Below are 16388 nucleotides of genomic sequence, written 5' to 3'. Positions count from 1 at the left end.
CTGAAGTCAGGCAAATTGATTCCTCCAGTTCCATTCTTCTTTCTCAAGATTGCTTTGGCTATTCGTGGTTTTTTGTATTTCCATACAAATCTTGAAATTATTTGTTCTAGTTCTGTGAAAAATATCGCCGGTATCTTGATAGGGATTGCATTGAATTTGTAAATTGCTTTGGGTAATATACTCATTTTCACTATATTGATTCTTCCGATCCATGAGCATGGTATATTTCTCCATCTATTAGTGTCCTCTTTGATTTCTTTCATCAGTGTTTTAAAGTTTTCTGTATATAGGTCTTTAGTTTCTTTAGGTAGATATATTCCTAAGTATTTTATTCTTTTTGTTGCAATGGTGAATGGAATTGTTTCCTTAATTTCTTCTTCTACTTTCTCATTATTAGTGTATAGGAATGCAAGGGATTTCTGTGTGTTGATTTTATATCCTGCAACTTTACTATAATCATTAATTAGCTCTAGTAATTTTCTGGTAGAGTCTTTAGGGTTTTCTATGTAGAGGATCATGTCATCTGCAAACAGTGATAGTTTTACTTCTTCTTTTCCATTTTGGATTCCTTTTATTTCTTTTTCTGCTCTGATTGCTGTGGCTAAAACTTCCAGAACTATGTTGAATAGTAGTGGTGAAAGTGGGCACCCTTGTCTTGTTCCTGACTTAAGGGGAAATGCTTTCAATTTTTCACCATTGAGGATAATGTTTGCTGTGGGTTTGTCATATATAGCTTTTATTATATTGAGGTATGTTCCTTCTATTCCTGCTTTCTGGAGAGTTTTTATCATAAATGGATGTTGAATTTTGTCAAAGGCCTTCTCTGCATCTATTGAGATAATCATATGGTTTTTATTTTTCAATTTGTTAATGTGGTGAATTACATTGATTGATTTGCGGATGTTGAAGAATCCTTGCATCCCTGGGATAAAGCCCACTTGGTCATGGTGTACGATCTTTTTAATGTGTTGTTGGATTCTGATTGCTAGGATTTTGTTGAGGATTTTTGCATCTATGTTCATCAGTGATATTGGCCTGTAGTTTTCTTTTTTTGTAGTATCTTTGTCAGGTTTTGGTATTAGGGTGATGGTGGCCTCATAAAATGAGTTTGGAAGTTTCCCTTCCTCTGCAATTTTCTGGAAGAGTTTGAGTAAGATAGGTGTTAACTCTCCTAGAAATTTTTGGTAGAATTCAGCTGTGAAGCCGTGTGGACCTGGGCTTTTGTTTGCTGGAAGATTTCTGATTACAGTTTCAATTTCCGTGCTTGTGATGGGTCTGTTAAGATTGTCTATTTCTTCCTGGTTTAGTTTTGGAAAATTGTATTTTTCTAAGAATTTGTCCATTTCTTCCAGGTTGTCCATTTTATTGGCATATAATTGCTGATAGTAGTCTCTTATGATCCTTTGTATTTCTGTGTTGTCTGTTGTGATCTCTCCATTTTCATTTCTAATTTTATTGATTTGATTTTTCTCTCTTTGCTTCTTGATGAGTCTGGCTAATGGTCTGTCAATTTTATTTATCCTTTCAAAGAACCAGCTTTTGGCTTTGTTGATTTTTGCTATGGTCTCTTTTGTTTCTTTTGCATTTATTTCTGCCCTAATTTTTAAGATTTCTTTCCTTCTGCTAACTCTGGGGTTCTCTAATTCTTCCTTTTCTAGTTGCTTTAGGTGTAGAGTTAGGTTATTTATTTGACTTTTTTCTTGTTTCTTGAGGTATGCCTGTATTGCTATGAACTTTCCTCTTAGCACTGCTTTTATAGTGTCCCACAGGTTTTGGGTTGTTGTGTTTTCATTTTCATTAGTTTCTATGCATATTTTGATTTCTTTTTTGATTTCTTCTGTGATTTGTTGGTTATTCAGAAGCGTGTTGTTCAGCCTCCATATGTTGGAATTTTTAATAGGTTTCCTCCTGTAATTGAGATCTAATCTTAGTGCATTATGGTCAGAAAAGATGCTTGGAATGATTTCGATTTTTTTTGAATTTATCAAGGTTATATTTATGGCCCAGGATGTGATCTATCCTCGAGAAGGTTCCATGAGCACTTGAGAAAAAGGTGAAATTCATTGTTTTGGGGTGAAATGTCCTATAGATATCAATTAGGTCTAACTGGTCTAATGTATCATTTAAAGTTTGCGTTTCTTTGTTAATTTTCTGTTTAGTTGATCTGTCCATATGTGTGAGTGGGGTATTAAAGTCTCCCACTATTATTGTGTTGTTGTTAATTTCCCCTTTCATACTTGTTAGCATTTGTCCTACATATTGCGGTGCTCCTATATTGGGTGCATATATATTTATAATTGTTATATCTTCTTCTTGGATTGATCCTTTGATCATTATGTAGTGGCCTTCTTTGTCTCTTTTCACAGCCTTTGTTTTAAAGTCTATTTTATCGGATATGAGTATTGCCACTCCTGCTTTCTTTTCGTCTCTATTTGCATGGAATATCTTTTTCCAACCCTTCACTTTCAGTCTGTATGTGTCCCTTGTTTTGAGGTGGGTCTCTTGTAAGCAGCATATAGAGGGTTCTTGTTTTTGTATCCAATCGGCCAGTCTTTGCCTTTTGGTTGGGGCATTCAATCCATTTACGTTTAAGGTAATTATTGATAAGTATGATCCCGTTGCCATTTACTTTATTATTTTGGGTTCAGGTTTATACTCCCTTTTTGTGTTTCCTGTCTAGAGAATATCCTTTAGAATTTGTTGGAGAGCTGGTTTGGTGGTGCTGAATTCTCTCAGCTTTTGCTTGTCTGTAAAGCTTTTGATTTCTCCTTCGTATTTGAATGAGATCCTTGCTGGGTATAGTAATCTGGGCTGTAGGTTATTTTCTTTCATCACTTTAAGTATGTCTTGCCATTCCCTCCTGGCCTGAAGAGTTTCTATTGAGAGATCAGCTGTTATCCTTATGGGAATCCCCTTGTGTGTTATTTGTTGTTTTTCCCTTGCTGCTTTTAATAGTTGTTCTTTGTGTTTGATCTTTGTTAATTTGATTAATATGTGTCTTGGGGTGTTTCGCCTTGGGTTTATCCTATTTGGGACTCTCTGGGTTTCTTGGACTTGGGTGATTATTTCCTTCCCCATTTTAGGGAAGTTTTCAACTATTATCTCCTCAAGGATTTTCTCATGGTCTTTCTTTTTGTCTTCTTCTTCTGGGACTCCTATAATTCGAATGTTGGAGCGTTTCATATTGTCCTGGAGGTCTCTGAGATTGTCCTCATTTCTTTTAATTCGTTTTTCTTTTTTCCTCTCTGATTCATTTATTTCTACCATTCTATCTTCTATTTCACTAATCCTATCTTCTGCCTCTGTTATTCTATTATTTGTTGCCTCCAGAGTGTTTCTGATCTCATTTATTGTGTTATTCATTGTATAATGACTCTTTTTTATTTCTTCTAGGTCCTTGTTGATCCTTTCTTGCATCTTCTCAATCCTTGTCTCTAGGGTATTTATCTGTGATTCCATTTTGACTTCAAGATTTTGGATCATTTTCACTATCAATATTCGGAATTCTTTCTCAGGTAGATTCCCTATCTCTTCCTCTTTTGTCTGGTTTGGTGGGCATTTCTCCTGCTCCTTTACCTGTTGGGTATTCCTCTGTCTCTTCATCTTGGTTATATTGCTGCGTTTGGAATGGCCTTTTTATATTCTGGTAATTTGTGGAGTTCTCTTTATTGTGGAGCTTCCTCACTGTGGGTGGGGTTGTATCAGTGGCTTGTCAAGGTTTCCTGGTTAGGGAGGCTTGTGTTGGAGGTCTGGTGGGTGGAGCTGGGTTTCTTCTCTCTGTTTTTGAAGACAATGATCTGCTTTTCTGGTTGCCTGATGTCCTCTGCCTGCATTCAGAGGTTGTTTTGTGGAGTTTGCTCCGCATTGAAATGATCTTTTGAGGAATTTGTGAGGGAGAAAGTGGTCTTCCCTTCCTATTCCTCCGCCATTTTAGGACCGCCCCCCAAAATAAAGATTTTCAGATACCAAAAGCCTTCAAGGATACAAGTCTTGAAATACACTATTAAAAAAAAAATTATATGCATTTGCCAAAAGAAAAAAATCAATTTTTATTTATCATAATTTATGTATTAAAATGTGATGAAAGCTCAACATAAAGCTAAATGTGTATAATGAGAGGGAAGACACTTTTGGCTTTAGGATTTCATTTTTTTTCTAATTTACTTGGTAAATTAAAGTACTCCTGCATTATAGAGATAGTTCATATATTACTAAAACCTTATGACAAATGTATTTTAGAACAGATATAAGAAAAGCTGTCTGTACCAAATTATTATTCAATTTATGATAAAGATCAAATGAAGTGATACATGTGAAGATACATTCTAAACGATAACATACAATGTGGTGAGAGACTATTGGATACAGTAGTCTTTATCAGCAAAGGCCCAGCTACTTCATACCAGATGGGAAAGGAGAGCTTGTAGAGTCTTAAAAGAGAGCTGAAAGGAACATTCTTGGTTGGATAAAAATAATTTGAAAGTTATGATCAACAGCATCATATTACTGTTTTGCTTTGTTTTGGTGTGTCTGTATCCTGCTTCCCTGGTGGCTCAGGTGGAAAAGAATTTGCCTGCATTGTGGCAGACCAGGGTTTGATCCCTGGGTTGGGAAAATTCTCTGGGGAAGGGAATGGCTACCCACTCCAGTATTCTTGCCTGGAGAATTTCATGGACAGAGGAGCCTGGTGTGTTACAGTCCATGGGGTCTTAAAGAGCTGGGCACGACTGAGCGACTAACACTTTCACTTTTCACTTATCCTGCATAAAGCAAGGCAAGACAAAATGGATTCTAAGGATAATTCCTACCGTTTCCCCAAGAATGTTCACAGATTTTTCTAAAAATATCTTAGTATATTTTTAGCATTCTCTTTTTGATGAAGTTGGAAAGGTTCAGGCCTTTTTGCTGAAGAGTAGGAGATGAGTTTTGGACAAAGTTTTAGGATGAGTTAGAAAACCTAAGTAACAAGATTAAGAAATGTCCATATTAACAATTTTTATGTGGGTTTTTTCTGCACTAAAAAGTGTAACCAGCTGGAAACAGGACACCAAAAAGAAGTTTATGTATCTGAATCCCAAGGTCACAGTGAAAAACTGAAGGCTGCAAGTGCGTGCCAAGTAAACTGACATCACTGGATGAGAGCTAAAGGATGAGAGTCATAGTCATATCTTAGATATTTATCTAATGCCAAAAATCAGCTGCATTGTGTTTGAGACCTGTTTAAACATTATTTATACATAACTAAAATATAAGTTAAAATTGATCAACACTGAATTTTACCCTTTCAACTCACCTGTAAAATTCGCTGCAGGATGGATGGAAGGGCAATAAATGCTGCCATACTGTTGAGAACTTGCATGGTCAAAGATTTCAGAGCTGTTATAACAACATGTTAATATTAAGGTTAGTTTAAAATCAGAGTTTTAGGTTTTTCCTGTAAGTCATAGGAATAAAACTTCCTAGAAACTTCGCTAACCAAGGTCAGTTTGATATTTTAAAGTTAACCTGGTAAGCTGCAAAGCTACTGTTATTTAGACAACGGATGTAACTGGTGCCTCAGAAAGAAGAGAACCTGAAAAATGAGATCAACATTACAATATCATTTCATTAAGGATAATAATAAAAATATGATGCTGGGAGAAGGTATCTAAATGACTATTTCTAGCAGATAAAAATTGAGTGATGGTATAGATGGATGCTGATAAACTTACCTTCAGAGTGTGGATGAGGTGCAGCTGAACTAGACAGCTTCTGAGGGGCCATCATTGCCTCCAATAATGGAAACCAGAGTGCCTATAATGTCACAGAAAAAACAAAAGTACTGGGTTGTTTTTAAGAATAACTAACATCAGCTTACTGTTTCACAGGCTGAAATGTACTTCTCACACACACTTGTTGGTAAAAATCAGAAAAAGAAAAGATGGAACACGCGACGAGGAAGAGACAATACAAAGCAAAAACCATAACCAGAGCAGATATCTTTACCATGCACCTTGGGAAAATTAAGGAAGCTGAAGTTAAGTAAGTCTAGACCTTGGAACTGCAATCTTCTGTGTGTCAGGAGAGGGGAGGTTCAAAGGAGCCAGAGCAGAGCCTCCAGCTATTCTTAAATGTCTAGACAGCCCTATGTAATGCAGAAGGGGACAGAGAACTACCCCACAACTACCCTCCTCCCATTTCTTGTCAGCTTGACATCAAGCAAGATAAATGAATACAATTATCTCAAGTTTTCTCCTGTGTCAAGCATTATTTTGTATTTCCTCAGTCATCATAAACTAAGAAGTGGAAGTTAACATTATTTCAATTAACATTCCCAACCACAGAATGAGGTTGGAAATTTATTTATGAGAAAATTAATTTATGAGATAAATAGATCTATCATTTATTTATTCCTATTATATTAGGTACTGTATTAAGTGCTTACATAGAATTTTCATTTCAATTGGCAATTCAATCTCATGATAACCTAATACAGTAAGCATTACCTTTACTGGAGATAAGATAACTGAAGCTTAGAGAAGTTGAGTAATTTGCCAAAAGATTATACACTGCCATATGTGCATCATATGTATTCTTGCTAAGCCTTAGAGAAAATCTTCATCATCAAAAATCAAACTAATACATTTTAAAATTTCAAGCATATTTTCTTGTTGGTAGAGATTTACAAAGGCCTCATTTAACCCGGAATCTTGGAAGAGACCTATTCCTGCAAACATCCAACAGGCATGAAGAAATGTCAGTACTGACAGAGCAGGACAAGCATGGTTACTCAGGGAGCCCACTAAGGGGACAGGCTCACAATCCAGAGACTTTCCAACTGGGCAGACTCCTACTGAAAGAGCTCTACAAGGAAGCCCTTATCTGCCCCCATTTGAGGTTTTCTAAGGCCAGGATTTTATGCTTTATTTTTTTAAACAGTTTTTCTTCTAGTTTTTAAGATACTAGTTTTAACTATGTTGTATACTGACAATTCTTTATTTTATTGAAATTTTAATTTATTTTATCTAGTACTCATGAATTTTTAATCTTGTATTTTATTCTTAGATGGCTTTACTTAGCTTGTCTTTCAGTTGCCTATTTCAACTTGTTTTTAAACCACAGCATTTCTGTCTGTCTTTTAATCTAACTGAATATGGTATACCTAAATTTTACCTTTTTGGTTTTTATAATATATTTAGAAATTTGATTTCAATTTTTCCTTATTTAATCCAGGAATTTTAGGTGAATTACCTTTTTAAAGGTTACTTTATTCTTGATTTATAAATAGCAGACTGGGGAAGCATGGTTGTAGAGGTAAGAGCCATGGGAAGTATTTATACCCTAAAGAGAGGAACTTTTCAATTAAATCTCCATATTAACCAGAAATACATGGCAAATACCTTTTAAATATTTCATCTCTCTTGCTCTTTAAGGCTGGTTCTTAAAATTTTAACTTGGATAACTAAAAACTCACCGGCTAAAATAACCATCATGATAATGACAACCCTAACCCCTGAGAGCGGCACAACTGAACGTGAACTACTGTGTCATGTTACATAACCAACCACTTTCCTCTTCACAGAATTATGTGCACAACAAAGCCATATTTTTTATTACATGTAATCACTGGACACTGGGGCAGACAGACGTACAAAGTAGGACAAGTACAGATTCCACCTGGAAAAGGACTGACAACCCAACTTCCTGCACTCTGACTTTAACGGAAGAAACTTTGGGGAAGAGACAATACAGATAGTTCATTATCAAGCTTTTGGATACTTCCAATTTTTAGTTAGTTTAGGGTCCATGGCCAGAGCTCTTGTTCTCTCTCACTGTCTCCAAAACAGGAACAAAGGCAAACAACCATGAATATCCCGCAAACTTAATGTGTGATATTACATATAATCAGTTCAGCATTTTCACAAAAATAATATTTGAATAAAAACTAACATTCACATGTTTTTTTGTTGTTATGAAAGTTGCTCACAAAAGAAGCAAAAACCAGTTGTCAGAGGGTGGGGGCAAGTAGAGAGTGGTATTGAGAGGTGAATGCATGTCTAACAGAGGAATACTCACATACCAGCTCAGATACATTTTTGAAAAAAAAAAAAAAAATACAGAATAAGTTACCCTTTCACCAAATCAAAGGAAGCTTTATTTCTATCTATGATTAAGAGATAGGAGTTCAAATATAATCAGAATAATCCCTAGAGTTCTGGAGGCATGAATTTAATATCTAATTCTGCTGTTAATATATGTGAATCTGGACATATTTCAGATTCAGTTCAGTTCAGCTGCTCAGTCGTGTCTGACCCCAGTCGTGTTTGACTCTCTGCAGCATGGCAGGCCTCCCTGTCCATCACCAACTCCTGGAGTTTACTCAAACTCATGTCCACTGAGTTGGTGATGCCATCCGACTATCTCATCCTCTGTTGTCCAATTCTTCTCCTGTCTTCAATCTTTCCCAGCACCAGGGTCTTTCAAATGAATCAGTTCTTTGCATCAGGTAGCCAAAGTATTGGAGCTTCAGCTTCAGCATCAGTCCTTCCAATGAATATTCAGGACTGATTTCCTTTAGGATGGATTGGTTGGCTCTCTCTGCAGTCCAAGGGACTCTCAAAAGTCTTCAACACCACAGTTCAAAAGCATCAATTCCTCAGCGCTCAGCTTTCTTTACAGTCCAACTCTCACATCCATACATGACTACTAGAAAAACCATAACTTGGACTAGATGGACCTTTGTTGACAAAGTAATGTTTCTGCTTTTTAATATGTTGTCTAGGTTGGTCATAGCTTTTCTTCCAAGGAGCAAGCATCTTTTAATTTCATGGCGGCAGTCACCGTCTGCAGTGATTCTGTAGCCCCCCAAAAAATAAAGTCTCTCAGTGTTTCCCCATCTATTTCCCATGAAGTGATGGGACCAGATGCAATGATCTTAGTTTTCTGAATGTTCAGTTTTAAGCCAACTTTTTCCCTCTCCTCTTTCCCTTTCCTTTTTAGTTCTTCTTCACTTTCTGCCATGAGGGTGGTGTCATCTGCATATCTGAGGTTATTGATATTTCTCCCAACAATCTTGATTTCAGCTTGTACTTCATCCCCAGCATTTCTCATGATGTACTCTGCATAGAAGTTAAATAAGCAGGGTGACAATATAGGCCTTGACATACTCTTTTCCCTTTTTGGAACCAGTTTGTTGTTCCATGTCTAGTTCTAACTGTTGCTTCCTGACCTGCATATAGGTTTCTCAAGAGGCAGGTCAGGGGGTCTGGTATTCCCATCTCTTGAAGAATTTTCCACAGTTTATTGTGATCCACACAGTCGAGGGCTTTGGCATAGTCAATAAAACAGAAATAGATGTTTTTCTGGAACTCTCTTGCTTTTTCCATGATCCAGCAGATGTTGGCAATTTGATCTCTGGTTCCTCTGCCTTTTCTAAAACCAGCTTGAACATCTGGAAGTTCACGGTTCATGTATTGCTGAAGCCTGGCTTGGAGAATTTTGAGCATTACTTTATTAGCGTGTGAGATGAGTACAATTGTGTGGTAGTTTGAGCATTCTTTGGCATTGCCTTTCTTTGGAATTGGAATGAAAACGGACCTTTTCCAGTCCTGTGGCCACTGTTGAGTTTTCCAAACTTGCTGGCATATTGAGTGCAGCACTTTCACAGCATCATCTTTCAGGATGTGAAATAACTCAACTGGAATTCCATCGCCTCCACTAGCTTTGTTCGTAGTGATGCTTTCTAAAGCCCACTTGACTTCACATTCCAGGATGTCTGGCTCTAGGTGAGTGATCACATAGTATTAAATATATATAAACACAGTTTACTTTTGTGTTTTTTTAAATCAAAATATAACCATGTGTAATATAGACAGACAAAAAATAAAATAAAAACTCACGAATGGAAAAATCATGGCAAAAAGGAGTGGTGTAGGACTTCCCTGGTAGCGTAGTGGATAGGAATGATCTACCTGCCACTGTGGGGGACAGAGTTTGATCCAGGAAGATCTCACATGCCACGGAGTAACTGGGCCCATGGGCCACAACTACGAGCCTATGCTCCAGAGGCAAGTACTGAGTCCATGAGCTGCAACCACTGAAGCCAGTGCACTCTAGAGCCTATGCTCCACAACAAGAGAAGCTACTGCGATGAGAAGCCCGAGAAAAACAACAAATAGCCCCAACTCGCTGCAACCTGAGAAAGCCTCCCACATAGCCATGAAGACCCAGTGCAGCCATTAACAAAAATGCATAATTTTTTTTAAAAAGTACTTTAAAAGAAAAATAAAAGGAACAGTGTAAAGCTTATAATCCATTTAAATAAAGATTAGACACTATGGGAACTGTGGATATAGAAAAGAATGTTTTGCTAACCTCAATGAAGTAAAATAACATAATTAATAAAAATTCAGAGGGATAGAGAAGAGAGGCTGGAGCAAGTGTGTACGGACTCACATAAACTTCCTTATTGGCTGCACATCATAGATACTATAAAAATTGAAATGTAATTATAAATGATAATTCCAATCTATTATAGTTATTCAGATTTTTTTAAACTTCAGACAGATTTATTAGTAGATAATATAGTAAAGAACTATTTATTTTAAATTCAGAAATTCCTCAGTTTTACAGGCTTCCTAAATGAGATTAAATACTGCATTTTTAAGGAAAGCATTTTTGATCCAATTTTTCTAAAATTACGTAAAACTAGGCAGATGAAAAAAATATCTACAGTGATATTCGTCAAATGATAATGATGGTTATTTCTGAGTGATATGATAGATACAGGATACTTTTTTAAAAATGTCCTTCTGAATAACTTTTTGTATTGTAGGATTACAAAAATAATGGGCATGCATCATTTCACTCAGTTTAATTTAAAAAAACCCACATCCATTATGTAAATTAGTTTGTTATACACAATTTATATTCTAAAGGGTATTCAAAATTTATAACCTGAAAAAAGGCCTTGACAAAAAAGTAAAGGAGAAATTTACCCATCTCATAAGAACAGAAAACACACAAATTTACCATTTTCACTGTAACATGTATGGCAAACTCTATGAAAAATTTTACCCTCTTTCCCATTTCAGAAGCCCAGGCAGTGGAAGGAGGCCAGGTGGTGTTAAGTCAGAGGCCAGAGACTGGAAAGGCAGGCACAGTTATGCCACATCATACTGCTAACTTTACTTCTTAAAACTACAGAGTCTTAGCTGTCAAGTCGCATCTCACCCCCTTTGTTTCTGCTTCACTGCTGTAACTCCTAGCCACACCAGGTGCTCAACTATACCTCCTCCTTCAGCTTTGTGTACTCCCTTTTTGCAGTCTGGAATCTGTTACAGATGTGGTTCCAACCTTGGCTGCAACAGTGGAAACAAGTGGGAAGCTTTGAGACGTTCACTAGGGAGGGGTTAGCAGTTTTTGAGGCACTAGCCTACTATGTTCCCCCCCTGTGCCTGGCAAAGTAATAAAGCCAGTCCTTCCTTCTCCTCCTAACAGAAAAAGAAACAAACAGAACCACAATGATGATGGGGGTCCAGCCCCAGAGACTTAAATTTAATTGATCGTGGGTACAGTCTGGGAGCTTTCAAAGCTCCCCAGGTGACTTATGTACAGCCAAGGTTGAGAAGTACTGTATGGTAGCCTTTTTGACCTTTTCCAGCTTTCTCTGTATCCCTTGAGGCTTTTCCTCCAGATCTTCATACTCACTTTATCCCCAGGGAATAAAAGAGATGATAAATGGATGACACATCCATAGTACCACTACACGGAATACACAAAATCTCTGTCCAAAGAGAACAAGGACATCTAGTATTCACGCACCTAAGTTTTGCAGTACAGTCAAATCTAAGAATATAAAGCTTTTTGTGAGAACAAAGCAGACAGGCCCTTTCCGTGATAACTTTAGGAGTCATATACTCCTGGGAACACTGAATGGTGATTAAAATCCAGTTGCATAGAATTCAGGTGGCTGAGAGGGCAGTGGAAATAGAATTAGTTTCTAGTTTCAGACTAGAACAGACTTTTAAAAGGCTTTGTAGTCATTCTCCTACCTCTCTCTGCTGTTGGTTCAAATTATGTGAATTTCTCTGGCAGAGGGCAATCGTCTCTACCATGGTCTCTTCAACATCCTTCAATGAGGGATCCTCTTTGGTATCTAAAGTCAGAAAAATTGTTAATATCACTCAAGGGTATAATACTGATAATCTCAAAGCTTCTGTAAAAAATTAAACATTTTTTTCTCTGCATATTTTTAGGTTTCATATTTACATATAATCATTTACATATAATCATGTGTAAGACCTGATACTGAGGTTTAGTAGATTAAAAAGCAGACAATTGTTTGCCACAGCCTTCTATATAAATGTTTGACATTCCTAGGACATAGAAAGCACATCATATTAATACTTAGCATTATAATGTACTTTAGCTATGGAAAAATCCCCAGTTGTTTGTGGATTTGTTAGTAGAAATATCTTTTACAGGTCTCCCTCTATTTCTTTAATGTACATATTTCTTCAAGATACTATTTCAGGCACTTTTCTCTTCATTTCTTTTTCAATAACTTCAGCCACTCTTCTGGTTTTACCTCCTATGTCCTTGCTGATAACCTTCAAATATATACCGCCGGCTCTTATTCTTTTCATAATCTGCAGGCTGAATTCTCACCAGGCTCTAGGCATCCATTTCTACATGGGCATCCTGCAATCTCCTTGAACTTTCGTATGTGCAAAACCTAGCCCAGTCCTCTCACTTCAAATAGGCTCCAAACCCTTACATTTCAAAACTAACAGAACCATGACCTTTAAGTCAACCAGTTTATAAATCTTCACCATCTTTAATGCTTTCATCCATACATTCAAATAAATAGTTAATTTTGCTAATTCCATATCCATGCTCCCATATATCCACGGCTTTTACCTGACGGAGCCCTTCAGCACCTCGTTTGCACTGTAGCTTAATTTCTGACTCCCAAATCTTGGCTCCCTCGTTCCCTTTTATACTGCCACTACAGTTGTCCTAGGGCTACCCTGGTGGTTCAGCGGTAAAGAATTCGCCTGCCAATGCAGGAGACATGGGTTTGACTGGAGGTCAGGAAGAGCCTCTGGAGAAGGAAATGGCAACCCGCTCCAGTATTCTTGCCTGGGAAGTCCCAGAGGAGCCTGGCAGGCTACCGTCCATGAGGTTGCTAAAGAGTCAGACACGACTGAGTAGCTAAACACTAGTTCTCTCAAGCACAAGTCCAAACGTGAGTCTCACCCATGAAAAACTAATTTTTACCAACAGAATGTCAATAAACCTCTGATCCTAAGTAAACACAGTAAACATCCTGGGGCATCGTTTCACCAGATTATTTCCCAAGGTTACTAGTCAGGCACTTTCATCTTCATGTTCTCCTTAACCCAGAAGCTCCTTTTCTTGCTTTTGTCTTTCAAATTCCTACTCATTATTCCAGTCATGATTACTTCCAAGGTTGCATCTTCCACAAAAGAAACTCAGTTACAGATAGTTTCCCAATTGTGCCCAATCCTTTGTCACTCTCACTGCCTCTCTACTACAGTATTTGACTCTACCTGCATTGGAAGTTTTTTTTTTTTTTTTAAACATATCTATCTCCTTCAAGCGAGTTAGCTCTTTGGATGAGGACTGGGTTTTAGCCATCTGTGTGTAACCCACAGGAACTAGCTCACTGTTGTGCAATTACCAAATCCTCCAAAATTCTTAAGCACACCGTCAAAACTGGAAGGCAGCTATGCTTACTACTATACCACCAATGCACATTGTCAAAATTGAATCTGACAGTAGATGGTAGTTATGAGACTATTACTGAGAAATTTATCCTCGTTGGAATTCAAAGAACTGGCTTCCCTAGACATATCACCTGCAAATCACTGTAGTGATTTAGGGAAACATTCTTATTTTTCCCATATTCTTTCATGTAGTATCTGCAAAAATTACTTTCATAACAGAAAACTGGAAAAGAAAACTACTATAATTGCAACAAATCTAGCAGTCAAATTGAACACTTACTGACAGCACAAAAACCGTAACTAAATGCTTAGTTGAACTACATAAAGAAAAGTCAACTGTTTATGGAAGTTCTAAGAACAAATACTCTATGGGGAATTAGGGTAAAGGTGTTTAGAGGACTGTGTGGGCCAAGGAATTCAAGAAATGTGTTAGTGAGTTAAAAAGGTAAAACAATCTAAAAATCACCTATCCAGTGATTCTCTGAACTTTGGGAGGGCTATTTTGAAAATGTTAAGGAACAGGAAAATGAATAATCCAATTCAAAAGTGGGCAAAAGATCTGGACAGACATTTCACCAGAGAAGATAAAGAAAATGGCCAACAAAGTACAAGAAAAAAATGTTCAACATCACCATTACACAAATGCATATTAAAACCATGAGGAGATGCTATCTCATACCTAATAGGGTGGCTACCACCAAGAAAACAGAAAATAACAAATGTTAGTGGAGAACTTGAAACTCTTGTGCATTGCTGGTGAGAGTGTAAAATGATATTGCCGTTATGGAAAATGGCATGGTGTTTCTTCAAAAAATTAAAAACAGAACCACCATTTAGCTTCTGCTGCTGCTGCTGAGTCACTTCAATCATGTCCAACTCTGTGTGACCCCATAGATGGCAGCCTACCAGGCTCCCCCATTCCTGGGATTCTCCAGGCAGGAACACTGGAGTGGGTTGCCATTTCCTTATCCAATGCATGAAAGTGAAAAGTGAAAGTGAAGTCGCTCAGTCGTGTCTGACTCTTTGCGACCCCAGGACTGCAGCCTACCAGGCTCCTCTGTCCAGGGGGATTTTCCAGGCAAGAGTACTGGAGTAGGGTGCCATCGCCTTCTCCAACCATTTAGATTAGCAATCCATATATCCAGCAATATATATCCAGAAGAAGGGAAAGCAAGGATTCAAAGAGATGTCTGTATACTCATGTTCACAGCAGCACTGATCACAACAGTCGAAAGGGAGAGGCAGTCCAAGCGCCCATTGATAGATGAATGGGAAAACAAAACGCAGCATATACATAAAACAAGAGCATTATTCAGCCTTAAAAAAGAGTGAAATTCTGCATGTGCTACAACATAGATAAATCTTGAAGACATTATGCTAAGTGTAATAAGCTAGACACAAACGGACAATTACTACTTGATTCTACTTATATGAGATATCTAACCCAGAGTAATCAAATTCATCAAGTCAGAAAGCAGAATGGTGGTTACTAGGGGCTGAGTGGGGAGGAGGGAATAAGGAGTAACTGATGGGCAAGGAATTTCAATTTGGCGAGGTGAAAAGGTTCTAGAGATGGATGCTGGTGATGATTGTACAACAGTGTGTATGTACTTATTGCCAATGAATTGTACACTTAAAAATGGTAAAACACTGAATTTTATGTGGCACTTATTTTACCACACTTTTACAAAATAAATAATTTTTTAATATCAAGGAAAATAATAAAAATTACATATCTATCTGTGACAAAGTCATTCAAGATTCTAAACTTCAAGTTTTACTGCTTTCTGTTAAAATCATGTAAGCTCAAAACAGAAACATTGGCTATTACTTACTGATTAGAAGCTCTGCTTTGTTGTTGTTCAGCACATTAACTTTTAAAATGTAAGTTATGTATCTCATTTATAATAACCAAAACATAAGAACAAAAGTATAGCCAAAAATTAATACCAGTGAAGAATATCTAATTTTCTGTATAATGAAATGACCTCTAGTACTGACAATTAGCATCACAAAAGCACAATGGTTTATATTACTTCCTATTATGAGCCTTGAAAACAAGTCAAAATTTGGATCAATGATAAACAGCAATATACAAATCAATGTAATTATTACTTAATAAATGTAGTTTTTCATTTAATACATTATAAAACATGGGGTCCACAGAAAAAAAAATTGCAAATTACACTCAAGAACTTACTTTCATCTTGATGTATTATCTCTTGAAGTTTGCTCTGTAGTCTCTAGGAGGTAAAAGGAACACTTTATATTTCTAATCCACCAACACCTGAATTAACATATTTTAAAGGTAAAATCCAAGAAACAACAAGGTTTTTAAGAATGCTCTCTGTCATTCAGAGGAGAACATCTGTGTATAGAGAAAGCACAGCTAGTAGTACTGGAAGTGACCCAAAGCATCAAATATCACTTATTCTGCCCCACTTTTGCTTCTGTTGTCCCACCACACAGTCATCATTGCTAGTCTTTAGGCACAGTAATGGGGATTAGGGTTAATCCATGCTTTGGATAAGGGAATAAAATTCACACTCAATTATGAGAAAAAGGGATGGGTACAAAGAAAAAGGACATGACAAGTCTATCACCACAGCATAGGGCACAGCCTTGGGGGACATCTTCTAGATCTGCAGTGGTAGCATC

General features: G+C 37.1%; 1 protein-coding gene across 3 annotated transcripts in view; it reads right to left on the bottom strand.

Moving 5' to 3' along the window:
• VPS8 (VPS8 subunit of CORVET complex) overlaps window positions 1-16388 on the bottom strand; it is a 300505-nt gene that overhangs the window by 85446 nt on the left and 198671 nt on the right. For all 3 annotated transcript variants that reach the window (XM_040252398.1, XM_040252383.1, XM_040252391.1), the window contains 4 exons: window positions 15931-15973; window positions 12033-12136; window positions 5712-5793; window positions 5294-5376 (listed from right to left, as the gene is read on the bottom strand). In XM_040252398.1, coding sequence (XP_040108332.1) covers window positions 5294-5376; window positions 5712-5793; window positions 12033-12136; window positions 15931-15973 — 312 coding nt within the window. The remainder of the gene's footprint in view (window positions 1-5293; window positions 5377-5711; window positions 5794-12032; window positions 12137-15930; window positions 15974-16388) is intronic.

The sequence above is a fragment of the Oryx dammah genome, unplaced genomic scaffold (assembly GCF_014754425.2).
Source record: "Oryx dammah isolate SB20612 unplaced genomic scaffold, SCBI_Odam_1.1 HiC_scaffold_2, whole genome shotgun sequence".
Classification (NCBI taxonomy): domain Eukaryota; kingdom Metazoa; phylum Chordata; class Mammalia; order Artiodactyla; family Bovidae; genus Oryx; species Oryx dammah.
Note: the sequence above shows the minus strand (reverse complement) of the source record. Positions and strands in the feature narration are given on the sequence as shown.